Source organism: Astyanax mexicanus, chromosome 16 (genome assembly GCF_023375975.1).
Source record: "Astyanax mexicanus isolate ESR-SI-001 chromosome 16, AstMex3_surface, whole genome shotgun sequence".
In the NCBI taxonomy this organism is placed as follows: Eukaryota; Metazoa; Chordata; class Actinopteri; order Characiformes; family Acestrorhamphidae; genus Astyanax; species Astyanax mexicanus.
Genome location: NC_064423.1, coordinates 37,277,971 through 37,304,953, shown reverse-complemented (window position 1 = coordinate 37,304,953; position 26,983 = coordinate 37,277,971). Strand labels below are relative to the sequence as shown.

General features: G+C 42.7%; 1 protein-coding gene and 1 long non-coding RNA gene across 6 annotated transcripts in view; both read left to right on the top strand.

The window, feature by feature from the left end:
* Nucleotides 1-26,983, top strand: part of zfhx3b (zinc finger homeobox 3b) — a 547,203-nt gene that overhangs the window by 430,830 nt on the left and 89,390 nt on the right. For all 5 annotated transcript variants that reach the window (XM_022670083.2, XM_022670080.2, XM_049465835.1 and 2 more), the window contains one exon: nt 3,463-3,694. In XM_022670083.2, the coding sequence (XP_022525804.2) occupies nt 3,463-3,694 (232 nt within the window). The remainder of the gene's footprint in view (nt 1-3,462; nt 3,695-26,983) is intronic.
* LOC125782268 (uncharacterized) lies at nt 496-1,450 on the top strand. The gene is made up of 4 exons (XR_007424893.1): nt 496-533; nt 636-790; nt 1,067-1,097; nt 1,398-1,450. It is a non-coding gene; the product is annotated as an uncharacterized LOC125782268 (long non-coding RNA).

Sequence of the window (26,983 nt, the reverse complement as noted above, 5' to 3'; positions counted from 1 at the left end):
GATTGGCATTGATTGCAAGCTGCGGAAATCCATCGATAGGCCTTCAAGTGGTGTATGAAACACCAATGGCGGTGCGGTAATCGTATGCATGAGCGCGGAGCTTTCGGACGGCATGCGGAGATGCTGATGAGGTGGTGGTCGGACACGCGTAGAGCCGGTGTTCTGTTGGTTTTAGCAACCTTATCAAACTGTGCTACCCTAGTGTATATTTGAAGGTAAAATGCAAAATATTAGAACTTATGCTCGCAGTAGAAGTCTCGGTATGATATATTGAATAGCTTTATCGCTGTATCAGGGTAAATGTAAGAAAATATAAGTGATTAGAAATATTTTTGATAGTTTTTTATTTATATATTTGGTAACCTTTTACTTGGATGGTCCATTTGATGGCCTCTTTGATGCTCAACTGACATTCAACTACATGTCTATTAAATGCAAATGAACTAAAAGGTGAAAGTAAATTATTCTCTATTGAATATAAATCTTAATGTTTTAGGATTGGGTTTAGGGTTAGATTTTAAGTTTAGGTTAAGGTTAAGGTTAGGGTTAGGTGTAGGGTTTGATTTTAGGTTTGATTATGGCTTAAAGTTAGGGTTAGGTGTAGGGTTTGATTTTATGGTTGATTAAGGGTTAAGGTTAGGGTTAGGTGTAGGGTTAGATTTTATGGTTGATTAAGGGTTAAGGTTAGGGTTAGGTGTAGGGTTAGATTTTATGGTTGATTAAGGCTTAAAGTTAGGGTTAGGTGTAGGGTTTGATTTTAGGGTTGATTAAGGGTTAAGGTTAGGGTTAGGTGTAGGGTTAGATTTTATGGTTGATTAAGGCTTAAAGTTAGGGTTAGGTGTAGGGTTAGATTTTATGGTTGATTAAGGGTTAAGGTTAGGGTTAGGTGTAGGGTTAGATTTTAGGGTTGATTTAGGGTTAATGTTAGGGTTAGGTGTAGGGTTCGATTTTATAGTTGATTAAGGTTTAGGGTTAGGTGTAGGGTTCGATTTTATAGTTGATTAAGGTTTAAGGTTAGGGTTAGGTGTAGGGTTAGATTTTAGGGTTGAGTAAGGGTTAAGGATAGGTGTAGGGTTTGATTTTAAGTTTAGGTTAAGGTTAGGGTTAGGGTTAGGTGTAAGGTTTGATTTTAGGGTTGATTAAGGGTTAAGGTTAGGGTTAGGTGTAGGGTTAGATTTTAGGGTTGATTAAGGGTTAGAGTTAGGGTTAGGGTTAGGTGTAGGGTTAGATTTTAGGGTTGATTAAGGATTAAGGTTAGGGTTAGGTGTAGGGTTAGATTTTAGGATTGATTAAGGGTTAAGGTTAGGGTTAGGTGTAGGGTTTGATTTTATGGTTGATTAAGGGTTAAGGTTAGGGTTAGGTGTAGGGTTAGATTTTAGGGTTGAGTAAGGGTTAAGGTTAGGGTTAGGTGTAGGGTTAGATTTTAGGGTTGATTAAGGGTTAAGGTTAGGGTTTGATTTTAGGTTTGATTAAGGCTTAAAGTTAGGGTTAGGTGTAGGGTTTGATTTTATGGTTGATTAAGGGTTAAGGTTAGGGTTAGGTGTAGGGTTTGATTTTATTGTTGATTAAGGGTTAAGGTTAGGGTTAGGTGTAGGGTTAGATTTTATGGTTGATTAAGGGTTAAGGTTGAGAGTAAGTCTGTATTGTACAAAAAAAAACTAAATTATCAGGAAAAAACACATAAAACAGTTAAAATGAGAGTGTAGCGCATGTGCAGAACCGATAAGTAGCACAAATCGACGGGTATCACATCTTGACAGAACACCGGGAGATCCAGGTTTGGCCTTGTCTGATTGATTGAGGCAGTAGTGTGATGGGTGATGGGTGCTGGGTGATTGGTGATGGGCAGGCGTGGCGTGGCGTGTTGTGTCATCATTGGCCGTGCGGTGTGGTCAGGGCTCGGTGTGGGTTTGCAGATTGTCAGACATATCCCCCCCCCCCCCCCCCCCGTTGAGGAATGTTCTGGATGCTTTCAGAGTGTGGTTTTGTCTCTCTCTTTCTCTGTGTGTGAGGAGGAAGGGGAGGGTTGGACTCACTGGAGATCAATATTTAGCATCCCATGCGTGAAACAGGCAGATGTTTGGAGTTTCCTTTTCAGAGGCGAGAGGGCTTCTCCTGAGTGAAGGAGATCAATGCTTCCTTCCCTCAGTGTCTCCAAGCTCCTGATCATCCTCTGGGAGGAGATTCTGCTGTGTGAGGAGGTCTCCTGTGGACCTCCTCGTGTTTGGGGACCGAATGTTGACCTAGCCGTGGTCTGAATATAGATGTATTATTTGGTTGTAGTAGATTTTCATATGATGTTGACCATTGTCATTACTTTAACTCTTTACGTTGGCTTTATTAATCATTTTTATAATTTTCTATATTATTGTTCTAATATTATAAAAAAGTAATGAATTCTTTCTAACCAATCAGAGCTGCTATTTTCCCAGGTGGTGGGACAACCGAGAATCAAACTTTGAGAAGACTTTTTTTGCTTTTTTGCAATGGAAAAGAATCTTTCACGGAAAGAGCTCCTGTTCAGTATTCTGCAAAAAATAATAAATTAATAATTTTTTACTTTTATCACTATACAGCTCTGGAAAAACCATTAAGAGACGACTTCAGTTTATGAATCAGTTTCTCTGATTTTGCTATTTAAGCTATATGTTTGAGTAAAATGATCATTTTTGTATTATTCCATAAAATACAGACAACATTTCTCCTCTAAATTCCAAATGAAATTTTGTCATTTTATTTGCAGCTTTCAGACCTCAAATAATGCACAGAAAACAAGTTCATATTCATAAAGATTTAAGAGTTCAGAAATCAATATTTGGTGGAATAACCCTGGTTTTAAATCACAGTTTTTTTATGCATCTTGGCATCATGTTCTCCTCCACCAGTCTTACACGCTGCTTTTGGATAACTTTATGCCTTTACTCCTTGTGTAAAAATTCAAGCAGTTCATCTTTCTTGTTTTTTTTTTTTTTTGATGGCTTTTGATCGCCCATCTTTGGTTTTCAATTTAGTAAAATCAAAGAAACTCATCATTTTTAAGTGCTCTCTTATTTTTTTATTTTTTTTCCAGAGCTGTATGATCTCCAGAGATGTTAGCTTGCACAGCTAGAGCTCTTCATTTTGATGTCTTTAAAACTTCTTTAAAGCATTTTCACTTTCACATACAATAGCATAGATTTAAACATATTTGTGGGCGGAGCTTGCATACATTAGCGGGCAGAGTGTGTTATCCACTCTCTCGCTCCTGCTGCTCCGGGTCCAAGTTAGAGAGGAGTGTAGGCAGATGGAAGTGAGCCGGCAGAAGGAAGAGGTTCTGGTGTTAAACAACAGGAGTCTGATTTGCAATTGATTTGTTCATTTGCAAGCAGTGTGATTGAAAGTGAGGAGGCAGTGTCAGTCTAAAGCTCAATGCTAACATCTTTCTTTCTCTTTTTCTCTCTCTCTCTCTCTCTCTCTCCGCAGCACTTGCAGCAGCATGAGAGTGCGGTAGAGGGGGAGGCGTGCTACTATCACTGCGTGCTGTGCAACTACTCCACCAAGGCCAAGCTGAACCTGATTCAGCACGTGCGCTCCATGAAGCACCAGCGCAGCGAGAGCCTGCGCAAGCTGCAGCGTCTGCAGAAGGGCCTGCCTGAGGAGGAGGAGGACCTGAGCGCCATCTTCACCATCCGCAAGTGTCCCTCCGGCGACACAGGTAGGCACCTTGCAGTTATTTGTTCCCAAAGACATACAGTGTACGCACATGCATACATATATATACACACTGCAAACACTGAAGGGTGTTGGAAAGTTCAGACATTGGATGTTGAAGCGGTAATTGATATAAAACCTATACAACTCTGGAAAAAATGAAGAGACCACTTCAGTTTCTGAATCAGTTTCTCTGATTTTGCTATTTATAGGTTTATGTTTGAGTAAAATAAAATGAAAAAACATATTTTTTTTATTCTATAAAATACGGAAAACATTTATTTGCAGAAAGTGGCAGAGAAACGGCTGAAATAACAAAATAAAAAAAATGCAGGGCCTTCAGACTTAAAATAATACAAAGAAAACTGCAAAGTTCATATTCATAAAGAAAAAAAACAATATTTGTTTGAATAACCCAATGTGGTTTTTAATCACAGTTTTCATGCATCTCGGCATGTTCTCCTCCACCAGTCTTACACACTGCTTTTCAAGCAGTTCAGTTTGGTTTGATGGCTTGGGTTCGTCTATCTTCCTCTTGATTATGTTCCAGAGGTTTTCAATTTGATTAAATCAAAGAAACTCATTTTTAAATCATTTTTAAGTGGTCTCTTATTTTTTTTTCCAGAGTTGTACATAGTTTAGATGTTCTTTGATCTTCGCTTAAACTGAAAGTTGCTTAAACTCAATCCCATTTACGAAAATGATCCATTGAAGGACCATGTTTTAAAAGGTACTTTGGCATCATGTTAAATCTAATGCCAGGTCTGGACTGTAATACCCTTTTACCAGTATTGATCCAACCAATGGAAAGGATCGGTGCTCACTAGAATAATGGTGCTGCATGCAATACAATAGTTAAACGAAAACCTGTGCAAGTATTGTATTTAAGTGTGAGTAGTGTCCAGGAGTGTGAATATACAGGGTGTACCATAAACAACATCTGAGACTCGTTCCATAAATGTCCTCCTCTCTCTTCCGGCTCCACTGTGAGGAGTTAAAGAGCCTGGTGGCTCTCGAGACAAAGGATCTCCTGAGTCTGTTTGTAGAGAAGCTCTGTGACAGGAACCTGCCACTGAAACTGCTCCTATGATCTATGAAGATGAATATTACAAGCATATTTTTGTATTTCCTAAAACCTACTCAGAGTTTCACTCACAGTTGAGGCTAGCACTGAGGCCAGAGCATCTCAGTGCTATCAGCACATTCTCTGAAGGGCTTTAAACCTTCTCTCAGAAAGTGTACCCAGCCTCCTTAACCAGAGCTCCGACTCCTCGTTCAGCTTCTCTTTATGCTCAAAGCACATTAACCACTTTCAGAGAGCTGAAAGTTTCTCACTGACTTTTTCTCTCGCCCCGTGATATCGCACACTGATATTCAAAGCGTGCCAGTAGACAGCCATCTGCTCCTGGGATGCGTCTTTGACATGAAAGGGATGGGAAGAGGAAGAAGAAGAAGAGGAGCGAGTGTTTGGTTTATAGATCACCGATCAGATAGGAGGAGGACGTCCTGAAGAGTGGGCGGAGCCAGGAACTGCACGCTTACCAAACCCAGTGGTTCCAAACTGTCAAACTAGTCCTGGAGACAAACTACTTCTTCCTTAGATGAATTAGTTATTTAATTAGTTTCCTGTTAGTTAGTTTAATTTAGTTACCTGCCAGCTAGCTAACCACCACATTGTGAGGGAAACTGCGGTTCAACTCCAGGCCTGGGTGACTAAACGCTGCACTAGGCAAGGCAAGGAATGTTTTTTATAGATTTATAGAGCACCTTTCATACACAACAATCATTCAAAGTGCTTTACAAATACAAAGAGAAGTCAAATAAACAAAACATGGAAAAGAATAACAGTCAAATCGGAAATAAAAACTAAAATAAGAATAAAGCATGAATGATTCAAACATGATTAAAACAAAGAGAAGTAAAATTAAAAACATGAAAAAAAAATAACAATGAATTGGAAATAAAAAGAAAATAAGAATAAAGCATGAATAAAACACGATACAAAAAAAGTGGCGTTACAGAATAAGAGTGGGTGGAGCTGCAGTGTTTTAAGCTGAGCTGAAGTCCTGATAAAACATGTAGTTTTTCAGTCTGGATTTAAATGTGTTTTAATCCAGTGTTGGCGCTCTTCTAATACTCTCTCCGTCAACTGGTTCCATATAAGAGCAGCATAGTAGCCAAAAGCTCCGTCTCCATGTTTAGTTTTTACCTTAGGCTTTAGGCAGAACGACACCAACATGAGTCCTTGGGCAAGACTCCTAACACTACATTGGTCCACCTCTGTAATAGGCACAACCTTGTAAGTCACTCTGGATAAGAGCATCAGCTAATTGTTGTAAATGGAAATGGAAATGTTAGAAATGCAAGAAAAAAAATGGTACTGGGAGGCATGGGAGGGATTCCAGGCTTCAGTACCAGGCTTGGGACCCACTGTGTTTAGCATAGACTGGCGTACGAGTGACGCAAGTGACAAAAACAAAAGACGCAAGTGGGGGTTGCTGCGTTAGTCAGGATTACACACGATTAAGGAAGAAAGAAGTGCGGTCAATTAACAGTGTCTCAGCGCAGATTTGGTTTTCTAATCACTTTGACTCCTGCACCCCGACAAAGGGGCTCTATTGTACGTCCTGCCTCCCCTCCTCTTCTGCCAGCCAGGCGAGCCGGCCGGCCGGCCGGCGCACAGCTACCCTCTGTACTGAGGGGGGGGGGGGATGAGGAGGAGGAGGTGGTGGTGGGGAGGTGAGAGAGGGAAAGAGAGAAAAAAGAGAGAGAGAGAGAAAGAGAGAGAGAAGGAAAGAGAGGGAGAAAAAAAAAAAAAAGCGAGTTAGCCTCTGAAGACGCTTTGTTCCGAGGAGGCAGGGATAATGAAGCCAGCGGCCGGGAAATTGCGCAAAAGGCAGTCACAGATCTGAGGCAAATCATTAGAGAACATATTTAGCCGAGCAATTAAGGACAATTAAGCTTTCTGCTCGCTGCACTCCAAATATGTTAATGACTACAGTACAGTGGACAAGTGAACATGCAAAGGCAAGAGGAAGGCCCACTTAGGTTAAAAGGGTGGGGGGTTGGGGATTTTAGTGAGCGAGTGAGTGTGTTGTGTGTGTGTTGTTGTGTGTTGTGTGTTGTGTGTTGTGTGTTGCGCTGGGGAGGGAGGTGAGGAGGTGCGGAGAAGGAGGAGGAGAAGGTGGTGGTGGTAGCGGTGGTGGTGATGGTGGTGGTGGTTAAAGGGAGAGGAGGAGGAGGGGGGGGGGTTATGAGGGGAGTATGGAGTTCACAAACAAGTCTGAAATATATATTTATTTTTTGTATTTCTTGTTCGCTCCCCTCTTTCTCCCTCTCTCCCTCTCTCTCCTTTTTTTTTGGTTGATGTATTTATTTATATATTTTCTTGGCTAACCTTTGATGTGCGTTAATGGATTCCCTTGTTTGTTAGGCTGGCTGGAGGTTAGGTAATGGCTCCTGCAGTGGGGTTGTGTGGGCAGAGCGGCTTAAACACTCACGCAACACACTTACTTACACGCTTACACACTTACACACACACACACACTTTTTCACATATACACATACTGTACGTACACACACGTACACACACATTTGTTACTATCTTCCTTCTGTCTTCTGCCTTTTGTCTTTGTTCTTTTGCCTTTTTTTGCCATCTTTTCTTTAGCTCACACCAAAAAATATTTAAAAAGCAGCACAAATCTTGTTGTAATAAGAGAATTTAGTATAGTGTTTAGTATTTAGTATATATTTTTAGAAATAAGAAAGATTTGCTTCTCTTTTTTTTTTAGGGCGATTGGGAGAAATCGGTGGGCACGAGAATTTGCCCGCATGCTTTGATGATGGCAGGTTGTGTGCTCTGCAGCCTAGCGAGCTTTTGATGTCTTTAATGACGGCCCTTCTTTACAGGCTCCGGTATTATTGGATTTCTGTACTTTTCTGTCAGGAATATATAGGTGATTAAGACTTACTAGGCTTGACTTGTGTTGATTGGGAAATTCTGATGAAGGACAAGGTGAGTGAGAATCGAACTGCAGCTGCTCAAAGGGAGGATGGCTAGGTCTGATTATCTATTAGCTATTATTTCATGGTTAGAACAGAGAGAAAGGGAAAGAAACAGAGGAAGCCAGTGAGCAAAGGAAGCGAGCGAGACGATACCTGCTAGCTGACGTCACGCTCGTGGTGAGTAGCAGTCAGTCAGGGCCCTTCCAGAGGAACTGCTCTGTTAATAGCCTGTGACGCGCTGTTTACCGAGCCAGGCCGGCTGCAGCACAAGCGCTGAAGGTCTGATTGATTGCCCTACAGATGCAGGATCAGGCTCAGGCTCCCGCCGTCCAGGCCAGCTCGCTTTCCCTCACTCGCGCAGAGCTCGCACAGTGCCAGGAACAGAGTGAGCCTGAGCCTGGGCCTGGGCCTGCTGCTCTTTTGCAGCCAGCGAGGTCCCTTTAAAGAGCACGGGGTGAGCACATTTCACTCCCCTTGGCCTGGCTCGAGTTCACTTTCTTATCCCCTCCAATCCCATACTTCCCTTACTCTTATATAACATATATTTTTAGAGGTCTGTTAAACAAGACCAAGTGCACAATAAAGAATGCCTGCCTTCTTTGCTTTGCTTCTATGCTCTGCTTCTTTCCTCAACTACCCCCTCCAACCCTTTCCCTCACATTTGAGCATCTTGATCAAATTACGCTGATAATGAATCTATCTTTTCCTCTGCCTGCTTCAGATCATTGCAGATTCATCACTTTCTGTCTGCCGTCGCCTCCGTAATGTCTTGTTCCACACTTTACTCTGTGAACCCCACCCCAATAACCACTCTTTCTCCCACTGTTCCTCCCTGAACAAAAGCCCTCAGCACAACCTCCGCCCCCTTCCTTGGAGCGCAACCCTCATTCCGTAATGGTGTAACATTTAATTTCCTCATTGCTTGCTCTTCTGAGGCACTGCTCTTAGACTCTTTCTTGTGGTGGAAGGGTCCCCTGCTTGTTAAAACAAAGCTGGCCCTAGATTTCCGGGTCAAGTAGCCAGGAACTCCCCTAGCTGCTTCTGCTGCTGCTTCTGGAGGATGGTTGGCGGTCGGTGGTTGGTGTTAGGTGTTAGCTAGCTGTTGGGCGATTTTTCCAGGCCGCCCATACCTTCCACCACAGTTATACACCCCCCCAGCTAGCCTTCCCTTGAACTTCCCACTTCTGAATAAGCAACACCTAGCAGGCTACACAAGTTGAGGATATGGCAGTACCCCAGAAGAAAGGCTTCAGCTATTGGTACACTAAACACAAGGCCCTGCCCTCTAAGCCAAAGCTACCCATCTCTCCTCCTCATGTTCTGAATAGCCCGTCTGCTCCCCCAAGTCTCTTTACTCAGCTCAAAGTCTAATGCATCCAGAGCTTTGTGCAGTGACACCTGGAAACCTGGGTGCATGCGGTGGCACCTCTCGACCCAGCGTTCTTTACTAAACAATTAGTACGGAAGGAGTTGAGAATCCTGGCAGCACGCATTAATGCACATTAACCATCAGCTCCAGCGCTGTAAAAGCCCTGCATTAAGGCTGGCCGGCCACCCCTCAGGGAGGGCTAGCGTGGCTCTTTCAGAACAGCCTCCACAACTGTCAGATCCCATTTTGTGGTCATTTGTTAGCAACACCAATGAGGATCATTTTAAAAGAAAAAAGATCCATACCTCTAATTCGGAGAAAGCGTGTCATAGCAGATGCTGCTGATGAAAACAATCGATTGTGGAAATATTGATTGCTTTGTTTTCGGTTTGATCCATATTTTCTGCCTTGCTTTGTTATTTTTCTCTCTCTCTCTCTCTCTCTCTCTCTCTCTTTCTCTCTCAATAATAACCAAGTCCCTGCTGTGATTAATATAACAGTTATTAATGAGTACTCAGACTGGGGCTGTATACTGTACCAAGTGAAAAAAAGAAACCCTGCTACCTGCTAAAGAAGAAACAATCACACTCAAAGAAGCATAAATGAAGAGAGATTTTTTTTTACTTCATTTTATGGGCAAAGAGCAGGCAGTGTGGGTGTGGGCAGAGTTTTGGATGCCATGTGCCGCTGCCTTCTCAACTGCCCACGGAGTGTCGGGGTGGCGGAGATGAATTTCCTCTCCAATTAGAGCCATGCATGGATAAAAAGCTGCTTTTGTTTCTAATTCATTCCTACGCTGTAAAGAAAAAAAACGGGCTGCTTATGCATACTGCTGCCCTCTAGTTGGACCGTGTCCATCACTTTTAACCCCTTTAATATCCAGCAAGACATTGATGAGATGACTCCTATAAGGAGTTCCGGCACCTTGCAGAACAGATGCGAAACCAAGAAAACCAACTCAGCTCAGCTCAAAATCTCGACATGAAAACGTGAGTGATGACTGTGTAGAGACACTCCAGTGCCAGATGACAGGAGCTCTTCCGTGAGCGGCGTTCACCAGGGCATATGGCTGGTTGACACATTGGGGTCTCTCACATCACAAGAGATAATGGATTCAGGTTAGTTTTTAAATTCTGTAGAATGAGGTGCACAAGAGAAAACGCTTGAAAAAGTAGTTCTGAGGTGGAAACGAGAGTTAGGTACAGTTCTTAGGATGTTCTCAGGAGCTCAGGAGAGATGATTGACAGCTGTGTGAGTAGATGAGTCGATTTAGATTTGCGTCTCTTGATTGCAGTTCCTTTCTAAGGGGGTCTAGTGCTGAACCTTGCCTTGCCAGCTATGTCCAATAGCAACTTGACTCGCCTTAACATGTAGCATTCCTTGAACCACAGTATGACCTTAGAAGGCATTATCACCATTGGTGGACAGCACACTTGATTAGTAATGATCACGACCAGCAGTGTCTGGCTAGGATTGTCGATACAAACAAACAAGTGATGCAGAAATCAATTCATGTCCTTCCTGGTTTATAATATCTTGTATAATATCGGCATTCTTTTTCCATCCATTCCTGCACATACTGTATACTGGAATTGCTGGAGGATACAAATCTATCAAACAGTGGGATGAGCAAGTTGCAGGTTAGCATCCCCAGGCTTCTTTGGGGCATGTAGACAGAAGCCATGCCTGGAATGTCCTCTCCTCTTTACATGCTTGTTAAAATGCAGAGTAAACCTTCCCAGAAACAGGATATTATAACCGGTGCCCACTGGCCCCTTTGCTCCCCGGTCGTCTGCTCCAGCTCCCAACGCCACGTAAGACCTGGGAGGGCGCATGGCAACAGCAGCCTCAGAAAGCAGCAAAGCTTCTTTTTAATAAACTCTGGAATTGGCGTTGGGGGGACATCAGAGGCAGGCGAGGGCCCCGGGGCCCAGGGCCGGCTCGGCTCCGCTCCTGTCGGCCGGCCTTCTCTTAATCTCTGGCCGAAGCGTGCAGCCGAGCAAAGGAAATTGTTTGCAGTCCACGGAACGTGGCACGAATTTCATAAATACATTAACTTTCATTTTGAAAGATATTAAAAAGAAAATAGGCCTTTTATTAAAAAGTCTGAGCGATGGCCTTATAGATTTTCCACTCGGCGCATGTTAAGGCCGGGCCTCGCACAGCCGCCTAATCCAGACGCACACAAGGAAGTCTTTTCTTTGCTTCTCGGTTTATGGACAGGCTGCTGTTTAAATTCCTCCGCTGGCTCATCCTGCTGCTGCAAATTGAGCAAGAAGCCTGACTGCTATTCCTGGATTGTCTGCGAATCTGAGCGGTTTGTGTCTAGGTTTCTACGACCTTCTTTACAGGCCAGTCCTGGAAGCTCTTGACCACTGAATGCCCCAGCAGGAAAGTAGGAAAGGCTGGAGTCATCTGCTCTGATTCACAGGGCGGTGTGTTTTTTTTTCGTGTACAGGTCCCAGGTGTGAATTTTAATGCAATGTTAACCACATATGTACAGTAGGTGCAAACACTCATAATTAAGCACATACAATTAACAAACATGCTGGTGTTCACACCCCTACCAAATGTTCATGCATTAAAGTGAGAGACGCCTCCTCTGTCATCAAGCTCTTTTTTTAAGTTCCTTCATTTCCAGCCCCGGTGAGGTGTGCCGCCCTGGTAAGACAGGAGAGATGGGGCATTATAATATTAGTTTCCTCCCCTGCCCCCACTTCAATCCACCTCCCGTCATTACAAGACACTCTCCTTGAAAGCTGATCCAAAAGATAGACAGGCCATCAGGAGGCAGTCATCTCATTTGTACTTACCAAACGTGCTAATGAGTTCTATTCCGGGGGTGCGTCAGGCTGTGGTGGGGAATTTCAGAGCCCAAATGGGGCACTAGGGTTTCAGATGGCAGTTTGAAGCCTCATGCAACCTGCCCCCCCTCCTCTTTTCCAGCTTTCACATCCAGCAGGAGTTTAACTGTACTACTGCCATGCTGAATGCAGATCAGCAGAAATGTACAAGGCAGCAAGATGTACAGTATATTTGTATAAAATATATTTGCATCTATCAATCCAGTTCAATCACTCAGTCCTGGTCCGAGAGTTGTGTTGTGAAAGTTGCGTTGGGTCAAGAGCGCAAGAGCATACCTGGAATACATACACTGACGTGCCAAAGTCATGGGACATGCTAAAGAATGCTCCACTGACCTGCAGGATATCTGGCATCTGATATTTATCTGGCATCAGTTTTCAGGTCTTGTTTAAACTCAGTAATTCACAATTTCTTAAAACTTATTGACATTTTCAATATGACATTTTCCTGTGATAGGGCTTTGCCAGCAATGAGTTTTTATTGCTTTGAGTTTGTTTGCTAGCGAATGCGTGAGCTGTAAGTTACTGGAGAGCAAAGGGCCACTATTTCAAATTCTCATTACCATTGAAAGGATTTGTAAAGTGCTGTATTTTGACGCTTTGTTGGGCGCAAATTCATTTGAAAAGAAAATGGAAACGCTGCGGCGTTTACCGAAACCCAAACAGTGGCCCACAATTAAGGCACATCCCTACTTTGCTAATGCATGACTTTTCGCTAATGCATGATTTTCGCTGACCATCTCGCACCATATGTTCCCATAAGGGAACCTGCGAGAGTTGCGAGAGCTGCATGGTGTGTTCTTACATAAGCTAGCAAGTAGCCCCCTTCACAGCTGACTTGGAACTTTCCCAAGTGCTGCATTATGATCTCACCGTGCGCACAGTACATTGTGATAGATTTGCTATTGATTGGATGTTTGTGGATGTGTTCTGGCAACAAGAGCTCGCACATTCCCAAGCACTCTCGGAAGGCATCGGAACGTTTGATGCTACGTTGTCTCTGAAGGCGAGAGACAGGCCTAGCTCTCGCGCTTTCAGAATCAAGGCCGCTCCATTTGACCATAGGCAAAAAGCACATTCCTTCCAAACTTCGATTTGCAGGCAAAGTTTTGATTTTGGTCTTTTTCTCTTTTTAATACGATGGGTTCTTTCCCCGCAGAGAGAAAGCAAGGAGATCAAAGGCCGTGATCTCTGCTCTGGATGAGTCGGGCGTCTGCGCAGCAGCTTTGACAGCCGCGCTGAACTTGAGTAAAGAATGTCCTCTCTCCTGCAGCACACACGCCTGCCTGCCTGCCTGCCTGCCCCCTCACTCACACTCTGAAGGCTCCATTCAAACGCTGGCACATGAAACAAACCCTCTCTGAAAGGCGAGCTACGCCTTTCATTATAGCCCGCGCACTGATTTGACTGACTGGCATTGAGAGAGGCTGCCTGTCATTTTGCAGCCTCAGTGTGCAAGATGAGCCCCGGCACACACACACACTAACAGACACACACACACACAGATACACTGGCACACAAACACAGAAGAAACCCAGCCTGTCCCTCTACTCTGTCAATTAGACTCAGCCAGGCAGATGGCCCTGATGAGGAGAGCAGGAATAATTCAATAGTCAACCCTGCTAACCTTTACCTGTGGACCCGCTCGGCTGCCATTGATTCGCCCAGCGCTTATATTGCTTATTCACACGCGGCCCAAAGGGGAGAGAGGGAGCGAAAAAAGGTGTGTGCGGAAAAAGGCGGAGATGGAGGGATGCGGGGCGAACCGCTGGCACCTGATCAATGTGACATTAGTGTATTCTCTCAGGCCCTTCTTTCTGAAGGGGGCCAGTGTGGTGCGGGGTCCTGGTCCTACATGCAGACAGCATCATGTTCACGTCTGCTTTTATGTGCTGGAGAAGAATGCCAACTGAGCCTGGTACAACCCGGTACAGAGGTTCTCTCACGTTGCCAGCTTCACCTGTGGCCCAGCAGCTCTGCCGACTCTGCAGCTCATCGATTAGCCACTCGGCAAGGTGTGGACACAGCGAAGGAGTCACTAACTACTGGCAGTGCATTCAGGGCAGACAAAGACAGGGACCTATGTACGGTACCAGTCAAAACTTTGGGCACCCCCTTTTTTTTCATTATAATTTTCTGAGTATAATTTTCATTGTAAGTCTATTTTTGAAGACTATATGCAAACAATAATAAGTATTAAAACAACCAGAATATAAAAGTTTTAGAAGCACTCTTTTAATGTCTTCATGAGGAGGGAGAGAGACCTGAGTTCCTGGAGGTGCTGAACAATAGTTCACCAATAGCTCCACCATCCACATCTCAGTTGATCAGTTTTTGGTTAGGTTTAGGGATTAATGTGGAGGACATACAGTTCTATTTACAGTTTAATGTTAATCTAAAACAGGGTTTTTTTCCAACCGCTTTGCCACGGTTTTAAAGTGTGCCGTGGAAATTTAACAAACAAAATATTAATTGGTCATTACTGGTCATTGGCACATTGTCAAGGGACAGTGTTTTAAAAAGTATCTCCGAACGATACATCTGACACTTTAAATAAAAACAAACAGAGAGTTAAGTGACCATGTTGTCATACTTAAACTAAAACTGTCATTTTATAACATGTATGGTTGGTGGTGTGCCATTGGATTTTGCAATGTAAAAAAAGTTTGGAAAACACTGATCTACAATGTAGAAAATAAATTAAAATTAATAAAAACACTGAATGAAAAGGTGTGCCCAAGCTTTTGACTGGTACTGCTATAGTACACTACTAGGCTAATTTAAAATATTCTAAAATTCTAACAAGGTTGGCTGCACTTTACCACTGTGGTCTGCAAGAGCAGCCTGTAGCTCAGTCACATTTGGACCCTGTTTGTCAAGACTGAGCTTCCTGAAGGAGGGCAAGCAGCTCTGTTTAACCAGATGTTAGGGTTCCTCTGGCCAGTGACGGTCAGAGACAAGCTGCTGTTTGTTTTTGACAAACCGGGACATTCCTGTTGTTTGACCGGGACCAGATTTATGACGTCTCTCCTGCTTGGGTGGACGGCCCGGGCCTTCACACTGTCTCTTTTGTCTGGCCGGACCCTGCCTCCGTGTCACTGCTTTTTTATTAGCCGCTAGCAGACACATTCTCCCTCCAGCCTGTTTAGACGGAGCTGAGTGATATGGCCCGGCGCCGCTGATTGATGTGCTTTAAAGTACAGTCTCGGCAAAGAAGGGACTGTTGCATATTTATCCAAGAGGCACTCGTTGTATCCGGGCAGGAATATTAAACGCGAGTGTGGTGCGATTCTCCGCTCATTATAGCTAAAGTGCTACATCAAAGGCGCCAGCTCTCATCAGATGGATTAGACCTGCTTTCGCGCGTGTTGTATTTTGTGCCTCGGCAATCGTTTGCCGTGGTGCCGGTGCCTTGTTTGCAGTAACGTTAGTAAGTTAAGCTAGCGAGTGGCCGACTTCAACAAAGGTGCCATTCTGGAGGAGGGAGGCTTGTCCTGAAGGAGGAGGAAGAAGATGCTGCAATCAATTGTGTCAAACGTTGATCTTTTGGTAGCACTTATATTACTTACCACAATGAGGAGAGAGAATGGTTTTGACATTTGACTTTAATTTCATTTACACAAACACAAATCAGTCGCTACGATCTTTACAGATTGAACACTGCATTGGGAAATGCATTTAGTGGTCAGCATGTCCCCCTCCTAGCACTGGGAATCCATGTCTAGGTGGAGTTTCCATGTTCTCCTGGTTGTCTACATGGGTTTCCTTTAAAGACTCTATATAGATATTCTAATTCATACCCAGAAACACTGGATACTCTAAATTGTCCTGTTTGTATGTTTGGGGGGTCGTTCTCCAGGTGGACGGTCATTTCTGGTTGAGAGTATGCTGTGTGCGATTGGCTTCTGCTCTGCTTTCCACCAGTGTGCATTGGTTGGTTGAGTTCTTGGCAATGGGCAGATCCTTGGGTGCCCAGAAAGGCAAAAAATGCTTTATAAGTGTAAATATAACAAAGTAAGTTACACAGACATACTAGTATTATCATGTCCCATGTTTTTTGCCATGTCCTATGAAAGCTAAAGAACCTAACACTGCACTGTGCATTCTATGCTGTAATCCATGTAATCAGTGTATGTATGACAGTGTAGATAGACCTCAATGTAGAGCTCTGGCCTCTTGGATGGTCCATTGTTGATGCCTTGTAGATGCTAACACTACTACAATTCAACTAAACGTTTGTTGTTGAATGTAAATGATTCTCAATTGAATGTAACCCTACATTTATCCTAACCCTATACTCTAACCTTAGTCTTTAAAAGTTAGGTTTTAGTGTAAGATTTAAGGTGAGGGTTAAGGGTAGCATCAGTATTGAGAATCATTTAGATATTCAGTTTAATGTTAGTTGAATGTTAGGTGATTATCTTTAAGGCATCTATAATGGACCATCCAAGGAAAGTGTTAGTGTAATACCTGTGTAATACCTGTCCGTTTCCAGTCCTCAATTCCTGCTGCAGTTTATTGGATGGCGTTCATAATTGTCCTGGGACTTGCTGGGCTTGTTTGCTAAGTCCTTGAAGCTTGTCAAGCATATTTTTTGGTTTAAAACGAACCTTTCAAGCCACTTTGAGGGTACAGAGGAGAGGGTAGATGGTGAAATATAGTGGAAGATTCCAGATACTCCCTAGCCTGACCAATTGAGAGCATTAAGATGAATAATCCACTGTTTAGAAAGCAGGCAAAGGTCGATTTTCACGCTAACCTGCTCGGTAAGCGTACAGGAGAGGCCCTGCGTAACCAGTCGATTCGGCTGCGCTGTACAGTCAAGAGGAAAGGACACGCGATTCAGGCCCCACTTTACAGCTGTGTACCGCTACATTAGTGCAAGTGCTGCTATAAAAAGCCTCCCTCTACCCTTTCACTTCCAGCAAGGGCTTTGTGCACTTGATTTGAGTTTGAGTGTGCTTTCCTCATTGTGATACATCACAAGAAGGACCATCAACCACTGTTTTTAAACAAAAAGTGAACCGGGCTCTCCAACAACATTAGTTTTATGCACTAGATGTTAACAGTTTTATAATGCCTGCATAAATGTTTCTAATAATTCTCATTCAAGTGTCTCTTGATGCCAAAGACACCATAAAAGATCCCTCACTCACTCACTCACTCACTCACTCACTCTCGCTCTTAGTCTCTCTCGCTACTGTATCCCACATGTAAGAAGTGCAGATGGAGCCCTGCGAGAGACCTAAAGCAGAATAAAGGGATTTTTGCTCTCCCATCTCTGGTCACTGGTCATCTGAATATTCAAACAGACACTAATAGCATCTCCAAAGGACGGCGGAGCTGTTGGGAGTAGGTGGGGGAGCAGAAATTAGCATTAGCATAGAGTTTCGGTGTCACTTCACTGTACGGCCTTGGTTTATTTTAACACAGGTACCAAAATGCATCACAATCAGATTGTAATGAGAAAAGTACAGGTGCAAAAATACCCAAAAAGGTGTTTTTCTTATCATATTCACACCTGTCCAAATTAATTGCACCAAGATTAAAAAAGCACATGTATATAATTATTGCCCTAAGAGTAAGAATATATGAATGCTTATATGGGATCAGTGTAACAGGAAGTATAACAGGCCTTGATCTCGATGATCTCGATTGATTTTGTTGCATTCAAAACCCGTTGCGAACAATACAATGAAACTTGTGTTTCGCCTCTTTTGCTATTCACACAGCGCAGAAAGCCTGATTAGTACCTTTCCGTGAGATATTATTAATACTCTCCATTTCACAAGAGCTAGCAAAAGACAGAGCGAAACAGGGCCTGGGATTTTTTTAAACGTGTCTTTCTCATGTATTTGTTGAATATCTCAGGCGCTTGTAAAGGAGGGAGGTTGGCTGACGAGGGGGGCGGCAGGATGTCAGAGGTAGAATGGAGTTACAGCAGAAGTGTCCAAACTGTGCGCGCAGGTTGTTGTCAATCAGGCTCTGCCCGCCGCTAATCTGCCACTTGTTTAGTTTCTGAGGTGCCGGTGTCAAGGGCGCACAATGCGGTGGGCAGAATTAGGCGAAAAACTGGCTTTTTTTATTTTATTTTATTTTTTTGTCATGTAAAACGGGCCAAGAAAATCTAATTGGGAGGGGGAAGAAAGCGAGCGATGTCTCTTTTGTTTAAGGGTCTTCCGCAGTCACTTCGCAGGCCCCATTGTGCATGGAGCCACAATAGCATTAATTTGTGCCCCCGGCCCGGGCTCTTCCTTTCTCGGCCTCTCGGTGCAGTCAGCTCCTGTCCGTTCCACTCTGTCTCCACGCTTCACCTCCACGCTCCAGCAGAGCCCAGGGGAGGGGGAGCCCAAAGAGAAGCCCCATTTCTCCCGATGCTATATAGCTCCCACCCCTGCTCGTTCATTTCTTATTCCACCCCATTAAAAAAAAAAAAAAAAGAAAGAAAAAAAATGAAATTCTTTCATGCTTTGTCTGCCTTCCATTTCCCACCTCCAGCTCCAGAAAAGTATCTTTTCTCTTCCCCTTTTCTCTCATTTTTTCCTTCTGTCTCGCCCTCTATCTCACTCTCTCATATACTGAAATCCATTTCTCTTACCGGGCCTTTATATACTATCGCCAAATGCTATCTGATTTCAGCGTTTTGCTATTTTAATAGGGAACTTACTGAGTTTTGATTGCTTCCAAAGTTAAGCAGCCTCCTTGCCTTTTGACGCCAAGCAAATCCCAGCTATGAGAGATTTGTTCTACAAGAGATTTGCTCAAGAACGGAAACTGCTTGCCTCACATTTAAGCGATCGACGCGAGGGAGTAAGGATAGAACTTGTAATAACTTTTGATTGAGAGATAACTAAAGAGCACTTTACACCCCTGATTTTATAAGGCTTTAAGATTAAGTGGGGGAAGATACTTAAAAAAAAAACTATAAAATGATTACAAAAAAAAGCTTTTCAAGAACCTGCATGCAGCGCAAAAGTAGATCCTCAGAAGCCAACTGTATTAAAGACAACTATATAACCACAACCATGATCACCATTTGACTTGCTAAGATGGAATGTAACTCTTATTTATGAGTGTACAGTTGTATCCTTAGCAATCTTCTAAAACAATGCTCCATGTGCAGATGATTTTGGAGACCAGAAGGACTACAAGACAGATGCCAAGCTGACACCTGTACCATTCTTCTAAACAGTTAGCTATACAATGAGCTTCAACTTAGGTTAGCTAAGCTTAGCTAGGCAAGTAAGTGATTGTAATTAGGTAATATTGTATGCAGGGATTAAGGAAAGTTTACTAAAAGAAAGGATTGACTGAAGCTCAGTTCACTTATTTTTTCTATGTAACATTTAAGTCTTGAAACCGAGTCGAAGTTTTATCTGAAATCAAATTTACTTAAAAAAAAGCAAACTTATTTTTTCAGTGTAGTAGTAGCTAGGATTGGATGCTTTACCTTTTACCTTAGTCATTTGAACTTTTATATTCAGTGGTCCATGTTCAGCTTGATTATTAAAGCATTAATAAAGTATTTGAGGTTGGTAAAGTGACCCAGACTAGTGGGTCACCACTAGTGGGTCACCACTGGCATTGATTTAGTGCTTGATTTAGACAGATATCATCTTGAGTGCAGCATCTGCTTCGTTGGAGCCATCTTTAAATTAGCACCACTAGAGGAAAAGAGCTCTCTAATTGTCACTGTAAATGAGATCCACTTCTGGCGGCATGCAGATCATGTATCATCATGCTTATGGTTTGTTTGCAATAAGAAAACTATAGCTGAGATAGCTGAGGCAGCACCATCACTGCGATATTTCTATACAACCTCTAGAATTGGACAGGAATCGGCTTATATACACATTCTCAGCGCACGAACGTTTTGCGGTACATGTGTAAAAGGATTCAGCCAAGTGCATGAAATCGCCTGGTTATTTGCGAATAAAGAGGAGCTATTGTGAATAAAGAGAAGCGAATGACAGCCGGACATCCACGCTGTGTAAGAGTGGCATGCCCCTCTTACCCCCCCCCCCCATCCTCCTCCTCCCCGGGCCCGAGAGCACACAGGTCCCCTCCCCACGTGCCAACTGAATAACGGCTAACCTCGTCATATTTAGAGCACTATTAATGGCCCCCGTGCCTTGTGCGAGTGTAATCGTGCGTGATGAAAACCGAGCCGGAGTTACTAAGCTATGCACAGTCTTCTGCACATTAAAGTGTCCTTTTCTTTTTTTTTGTTGGAAAGGTCATTCATAACTTGGTTGCGCTCGTTGATGTACAGTGAGAGATATTGATTGATTAATGCATAAAGTGCTCGGAATCCATTTGGCTCCAGCGAGAGGGAATGGAGAGAAGGCCTGCTGCACTCGTCGTCGCACCCCCCCCCCCCCATCACCCCCCCCACCCTTTACACTACACTACACCACACATACACACACATTTACCCCCCCCCCCCACCACACACACACAACACCACACACCACCACCACTGACACTCTTTCGCTCTCATTCTCTATATTTTCACCTCTCCCCCATTGTTCGACGGGCATCATTTTTCGCCGGCTGGGTTTAAGGGACAAAAGGCCTGTTTCTGCCAAGTAATGCATTCAAAGGAACATTGATTCTCATCAGTGTCAGTTGAATTACTCTCAAAGCCTTGACAAGGAGTTGCTCTTATATTAACCTCCTGCTTTTTCCCTCGCCTCGAAAAGAAATTTGGAGCTCTCACGTCTAGAAGAAGGTAGAAGAAGGTCCAGTTTCAGCCCCCTCTCCGTCTTAAGACATATATGAGGACATGATCAAAGGAACAATATGCGCAGTACGCATTATACTTTCTGTACCAACTATGATCATGAAATGATGAGAATGTGCCATCAGATATTAAGAGAAACCTGCTGGATCTTTTAAGATTCTAAGTTCTTTCAAATCAGGCAAACATGTCTTGCAGCATTTTCTTTTAAAATGACCCATGAGCGGATGATCTCGGAGCCCAGAAGGACTACAAGACAGACGCCAAGCTGACTACAGTTCCTGTTAGCTAAACAACTTTAGAGTTTCAGCTAAAATTAGCTAAGCTTAGCTAGAAAAACTTAACCACTAGCTACAATAGTAGTAGTAGTAGTGGCTAGGATTGGACATTTTACCTCAGTCCAGTCACTTGAACATTCATACTCATTTTTCAGTGGTCCATGTTCAGCTTGATTATTAAGACAATGAGTATTTGAGGTAGGTAAAGTGATTCAGCAAACATAACTTGCTGTAGCTTCAGCTTTTATCTAAAATGCTCCATGAGCGGATGAGCTCGGAGCCCAGAAGGGCTACAAGACAGACGCCAAGCTGACTACAGTTCCTGTTAGCTAAACAACTTTAGAGTTTCAGCTAAAATGAGCTAAGCTTAGCTAGATAAACTTAGTTATGTAATCTATTATAACACCCCCTAGCTACAATAGTTGTATAGTTGTAGTAGTAGTAGCTAGGATTGGACATTTTACCTTAGTCCAGTCATTTGAACATTCATACTCATTTTTCAGTGGTCCATGTTCAGCTTGATTATTAAGACAATGAGTATTTGAGGTAGGTAAAGTGATCCAGCAAACATAACTTGCTGCAGCTTCAGCATTCCTCTAAAAAGCTCCATGCTCCATCTCGGAGCCCAGAAGGACTACAAGACAGAAGCCAAGCTGACTACTCTACCTTTCTTATAAACAGTTAGCTAAACAATGACATTAAAGTTAGCTAGGCTTAGCTAGATAAACCTAACTATGTAATCTATTCTAACAACCACTAGCTACAATAGTATAGTAGTAGTAGTAGTAGCTAGGATTGGACATTTTACCTCAGTCCAGTCACTTGAACATTCATACTCATATTCAGTGGTCCATGTTCAGCTTGATTATTAAGGCAATGAGTATTTGAGGTAGGTAAAGTGATCCAGACTAGTGCTGGCTTGAAGCAGATGGGCCATATGAACATACAGAAGATACGACTAAATTTTGCCTCAATTAAGCTATATATACAGTATATATAATGGTTATATGTTGGAATTGCTGTGCAAAAGTTCTCAAATTTGAATCCCGCACTTATTCCTGTAGGTTCAGGCCCTTTTTGCACGCTTGCTCTCTTTTGGGTCATATTGTTCCTTTAAAACAAGGCCACCTTTTTTTTAGCTGTTCTTTTTTTCCACTCTTCTCCATGCAGTTTTTAGACATTTTGAATATTTTATCTTGCATTAGCGGTGAATGCTTCATTTTACATTAGCTTAGAATTGGCAATGAAGGGCAATGAAGGTGGTGGTGGTGCGCGTGTGTGTGTGTGTGTGTGTATATGTGTGTGTATATGTGTGTATGGATGCGTAGGTGTGTGTGTATTAGTTAGGATCTTTCTAACACACAACTCCAGTGTGTTATGTGCTCATTGACGGTCTGATGGTGCAATCATTGCTCATGTGCTGTTAATATAGATTGTGTCGTGGGGTGTCTGTCTCTGTGTGTGTGTGTGTGTGTGTGTGTGTGTGTGTGTGTGTGTGTGTGTGTGTGTGTGTGAGTGTGTGTTGGTGCACGTTTAGAGGGGGTTAAGCTCTGCCACCGCTGTGCCTCCTTTGTGAGTGGGCAGATTGATTTGAGGAGGACATGGATCTGCACTCCTTCAAGCACAGTGTGTCTCCCAGGCTGGAGCAGGGGGGCTTTTAGGCCGGGGTCAGGGGTCAGTACCTTCTCGCTCCGAGACAAGGCTGTAGAGGGCCCGGCGGGGCCGACTCCGCAGCGGGGGGCCGCGTGAAGCAGACCCCTGAAAAGCAGCCGCTGCCTCAGGAACAGAGCGAGACGCCGGCCTTGGGAACTCACCCCGGCCCTCCACTTTTCATCTCTATTGAGTCAGAATCCTCCACTACATGCCCACTGTCTTTCTGCCTATTAGCGCTATTGATAATGCCCACACACACACACGAATGCACACACATTCACACACACACATAGATGCACACATATGCGTGCTCACACACACACACTTCCACTGAAAAACGGGAAAAAAGACTGGAATCATGTTAGTCATCCTGTTTTGTAATTTTTTTTTGTATTTTACAGTGTAGATTGAAATATTATTATCACTAAAACAAATCAAATACAGAAAGTAAATCCATAAATATAAATATAATGTTAATAAAATGAATGCAATTGTATTTTTATGGTAGTTCAAAAATAAATTGGTATTAATTGGTTTTAAATGCTTTAATGAATTTAAAATAAGTAAGTAAGTAATTTATAGCTTTATATACTATATAGGGCTGCACAATATTGGAAAAAATGTAAAACAAAAAAGTTTTTTTCTGCTTTATTATACAGATCTGGAAAACATTAAGAGACCACTACTTTAGTTTCTGAATAATTCTTTTTTTCTGGTTTTGCTATTAATCATTATTTATAGGTTTATGTTTGAGTAAAATGAACATTGTTGTTTTATTCTATAAACTACAAACAACATTTCTCCCAAATTCAAAATAAAAGTTGTGTCATTTAGAGCATTTATTTGCAGAAAATTAGAAATGGCTGAAATAACAAAAAAAAAGATGCAGAACTTTTAGACCTCAGATAATGCAAAGAAAACAAGTTCATATTATAAAGTTTTAAGAGTTCAGAAATCAATATGTGATGGAATAAACCTGGTGGTTTTTAATCACAGTTCGTGCTCGTGCATCTTGGCATCATGTTCTCCTCCACCAGTCTTACACACTGCTTTTGGATAACTTTCAAGCGGTTCAGCTTGGTTTGATGGCTTGTGATCATCTATTTTCCTCATGATTATACTCCAGAGGTTTTCAATTTGGTAAAATCAGAGAAACTCATCAGTTTTAGGTGCTCTCTTATTTTTTTTTTTTTAAACTGGATATTTAAAAAATACCTCAGAAACATCTTTTCAGCTGCACTGTTGTGTTGTATTGTATCTGTTGTATCTCATCAGGCCATTTCTTCTATTCAAATGTGTCCAAATCTAGCCTGTTTTGTGTGTCCAGTTAAATGCAGCAAAAACAGCATATTAATGTCGGTGGAGCCCAGGCAGGAGAGGCAATATCTGAATTAGCTCACTTATGCTCTGAGTAAAATTACATTAATGCTCCTCGGAGCTGTCGTCCCCCCCCGAAAGCCCATCTTGGAGAACTTTGCTTTGGGGGGTTAGAAAACACAATGGCGTAATGGTATAGTAATTCACGCCGGCCAATGTTTTTCAAATGTTATAGTAATTATGAGGAATACTCTTACTTTCCTCCCGCACGGGCACAGCGAGGCAAATCTCATTTCCCCGGCAAAAAAGCGGGGGGAAAGGAACACACTGAATAATCATTGTGTTTAATGCTCTAGTCATAATCCCAGGTTTTATGATGGTTTTCTAATGATTTTCTAATGATGTTAAATATTAGTAGAGAGTGCAGCCGTAATTTGAACGCAGCAGTCGTTTCTTGCGACGCTCTATCAGCGCAGCCCAATTGCAACAGCGATGAATATTGCGGCGGGGGGAATGAGATTTAAGGGCCGTCCCTTTTGGAGTTTTATTTTGCCATCTCGCCGTCTGCCATAAATCCTCATCAGCTCGCACTCTCTCTCTCTCTCTTTTTCTCTCTTTCTATTTCTCTCTCTCTCTCTCTCTATCTATCTTTTATTTTTTTACTCTGTAGTGCTCTGCTAGCCTCTGCCCTCACCCCCCACCCCACCCACAATCCTCCCTCCACTCCCCAGGTGGGAATACAATTAGGTGCAGGGGCCATTTTGTTCGGATGCTCCCTCTTTCTCTGCAGTCATGTGGATTAAAAAAATAATAATAATAAAAATGTATAAATGCCTCCCTCTAACAGGGGTGGCAGTAGCGGCGGCAGCAGCAGCGGCGGCAGCACTGGCAGCCCCAGAGGAGCAAACACCTTAGCTGCCTCCTGGGAAATCATAAAAAAAATAAAAATGGCCTGAAAGAGAAAGAGAGGTGGAGGAAAAAATGAGAAAAATGAGGAGGTCGAGAGACAGAGACAGATACAGAGAGAAAGATACAGAATAAGAGAGAGAGAGAGAAAGAGAGAGAATGATAAAGAGAGAGAGAGAGAGAGAGAGAATAGCCTGAATGGCTATCAAAAGAGCTGCAGCGAGGCCTAGTCCCTGATGAGTGACAACACACAGCAAAATATGTATTGGAGACAAAGCCTTTGTCTCCTTCCCTGGTCTCTTCAATGAATTACGCTTTACCCCCCCCCCCCCCCCCTCACAACCTACACACATACACACACACATATACACACACACACATACACACAGACATACACCGACACACACACAACCCACCCTCCTCCCCAGCTTTTTAATTAAATGGCTGCTGCTCCATCTCTCTATCCGTAGCTCCCCATTACAGAGGCTAGATAAGGGATTGCTATCTGTAGCATGTTAAGAAAGGCTGCTGGGCAGTCAAGCCTCATGAAATTTGTCACAAGATCTCATTTTCCTCATTGCCAGACGTGATGCTTATAATTGATGTGGAGGCAGCAGTAATTTATTGGCCTTCCGCAATTATCATCCCCTACAAGCTGGGGGATGTGACTGCAATTTATATGGTGGTGGACTGTGTCTGTGAGGAGGAGGAGGAGGAGGAGGAGGAGGGGGGGGGGCTTGGGGGGGAGACCAGTGGAGGGTGGGGGGGGGGGGGGGGTGACCAATGGTGTTTATATCCATTTGTATGCATCTGTGTTGGGTGTTTGGTGGGGGGGGTGCGGGGGTTGAAGGTGGATGACATGCGAAAAATGTGACAAAACGTAAAAAAAATAAAATAAATAAATATATTTTCTGTCAGCAGGTGCATTATAAAGAAAATCTGTCAAATATAAATATATTATTTGGAAGCAGGAAAGCCAGAAAATGTCATAATATATTTATATATAATAAACATGGGATCATTTTTTGTCAGCATGAGCACCGATAACATGTCTGTGAAAAACAGTAACTTTCTGGCAGCAGGGGTGCAAAAAAATGTCAATATAAAATGTAAAAACCAGAAAAAAAAAAAATATATATATATATATATATATATTTTTTTTTTTTTTCACTTATAAACTATACACAGTATTTAATAGTAATATTTCCATATTCACATGCTTTAACAACAGCAGTAATATTGTGTTTAAAATAACTATTTAAAATAACTATTTTTATTTTAAGATTATAGTTATACAGTAATTGTTTCTGTACAATGAAATGATATATTTCTATGAACAGTGTATTCTCATCACTTAATGTATAAATTCAATGAATTTACAGAAACAAATCATCATTTTTCAATGCCGTAATCTTCACGTCACTTCATGCATATTAAAGGCAGGGGTCTATCGGTCATAAACAATATGTAATATGTATGCAGTACGCATGAGAGACGGGGTGCAGCTGGACGCTCACACACCCGGTAGGGGTCCAGGGGTCTGGGATGGGGGCAAAGACTCTCCTCTGACCATCTGACCTGTTCCCTAAGTTCCTTCTAATGAAGAATCATGGGGCTCCAATGGGGCATGTTCTTGAGAACTTTACAGAGTCATTAAGCTTTTTTAATACAGTGCCCTCCATAATTATTGGCACCCCTGGTTAAGATGTGTTCTTTAGCTTCTCATAAATTGAGTTTTGTTCAAAATAATATAGGACCACGATGGGAAAAAAAAGTAAAGTCCAACCTTTAACTCAAGTGAATTTATTCAGTAGGAAAAAAATCCCACATTAAGAAATAATTATTTAACATCAAATCATGTGTGCCACAATTATTAGCACCCCTGATGTTAATACTTTGTACAACCCCCTTTTGCCAACAAAACAGCACCTAATCTTCTCCTGTAATGTTTCACAAGATGGGAGAATACAGAAAGAGGGATCTTTGACCATTCCTCTTTGCACATTCTCTCTAAATCATCCAACGACCTGGGTCCTCTCCTCTGCACTCTCCTCTTCAGCTCACCCCACAGGTTTTCAATGGGGTTGAGGTCTGGGGACTGAGATGGCCATGGGAGGAGCTTGATTCTGTGTGCGATTAACCATTTCTGTGTAGATTTGGC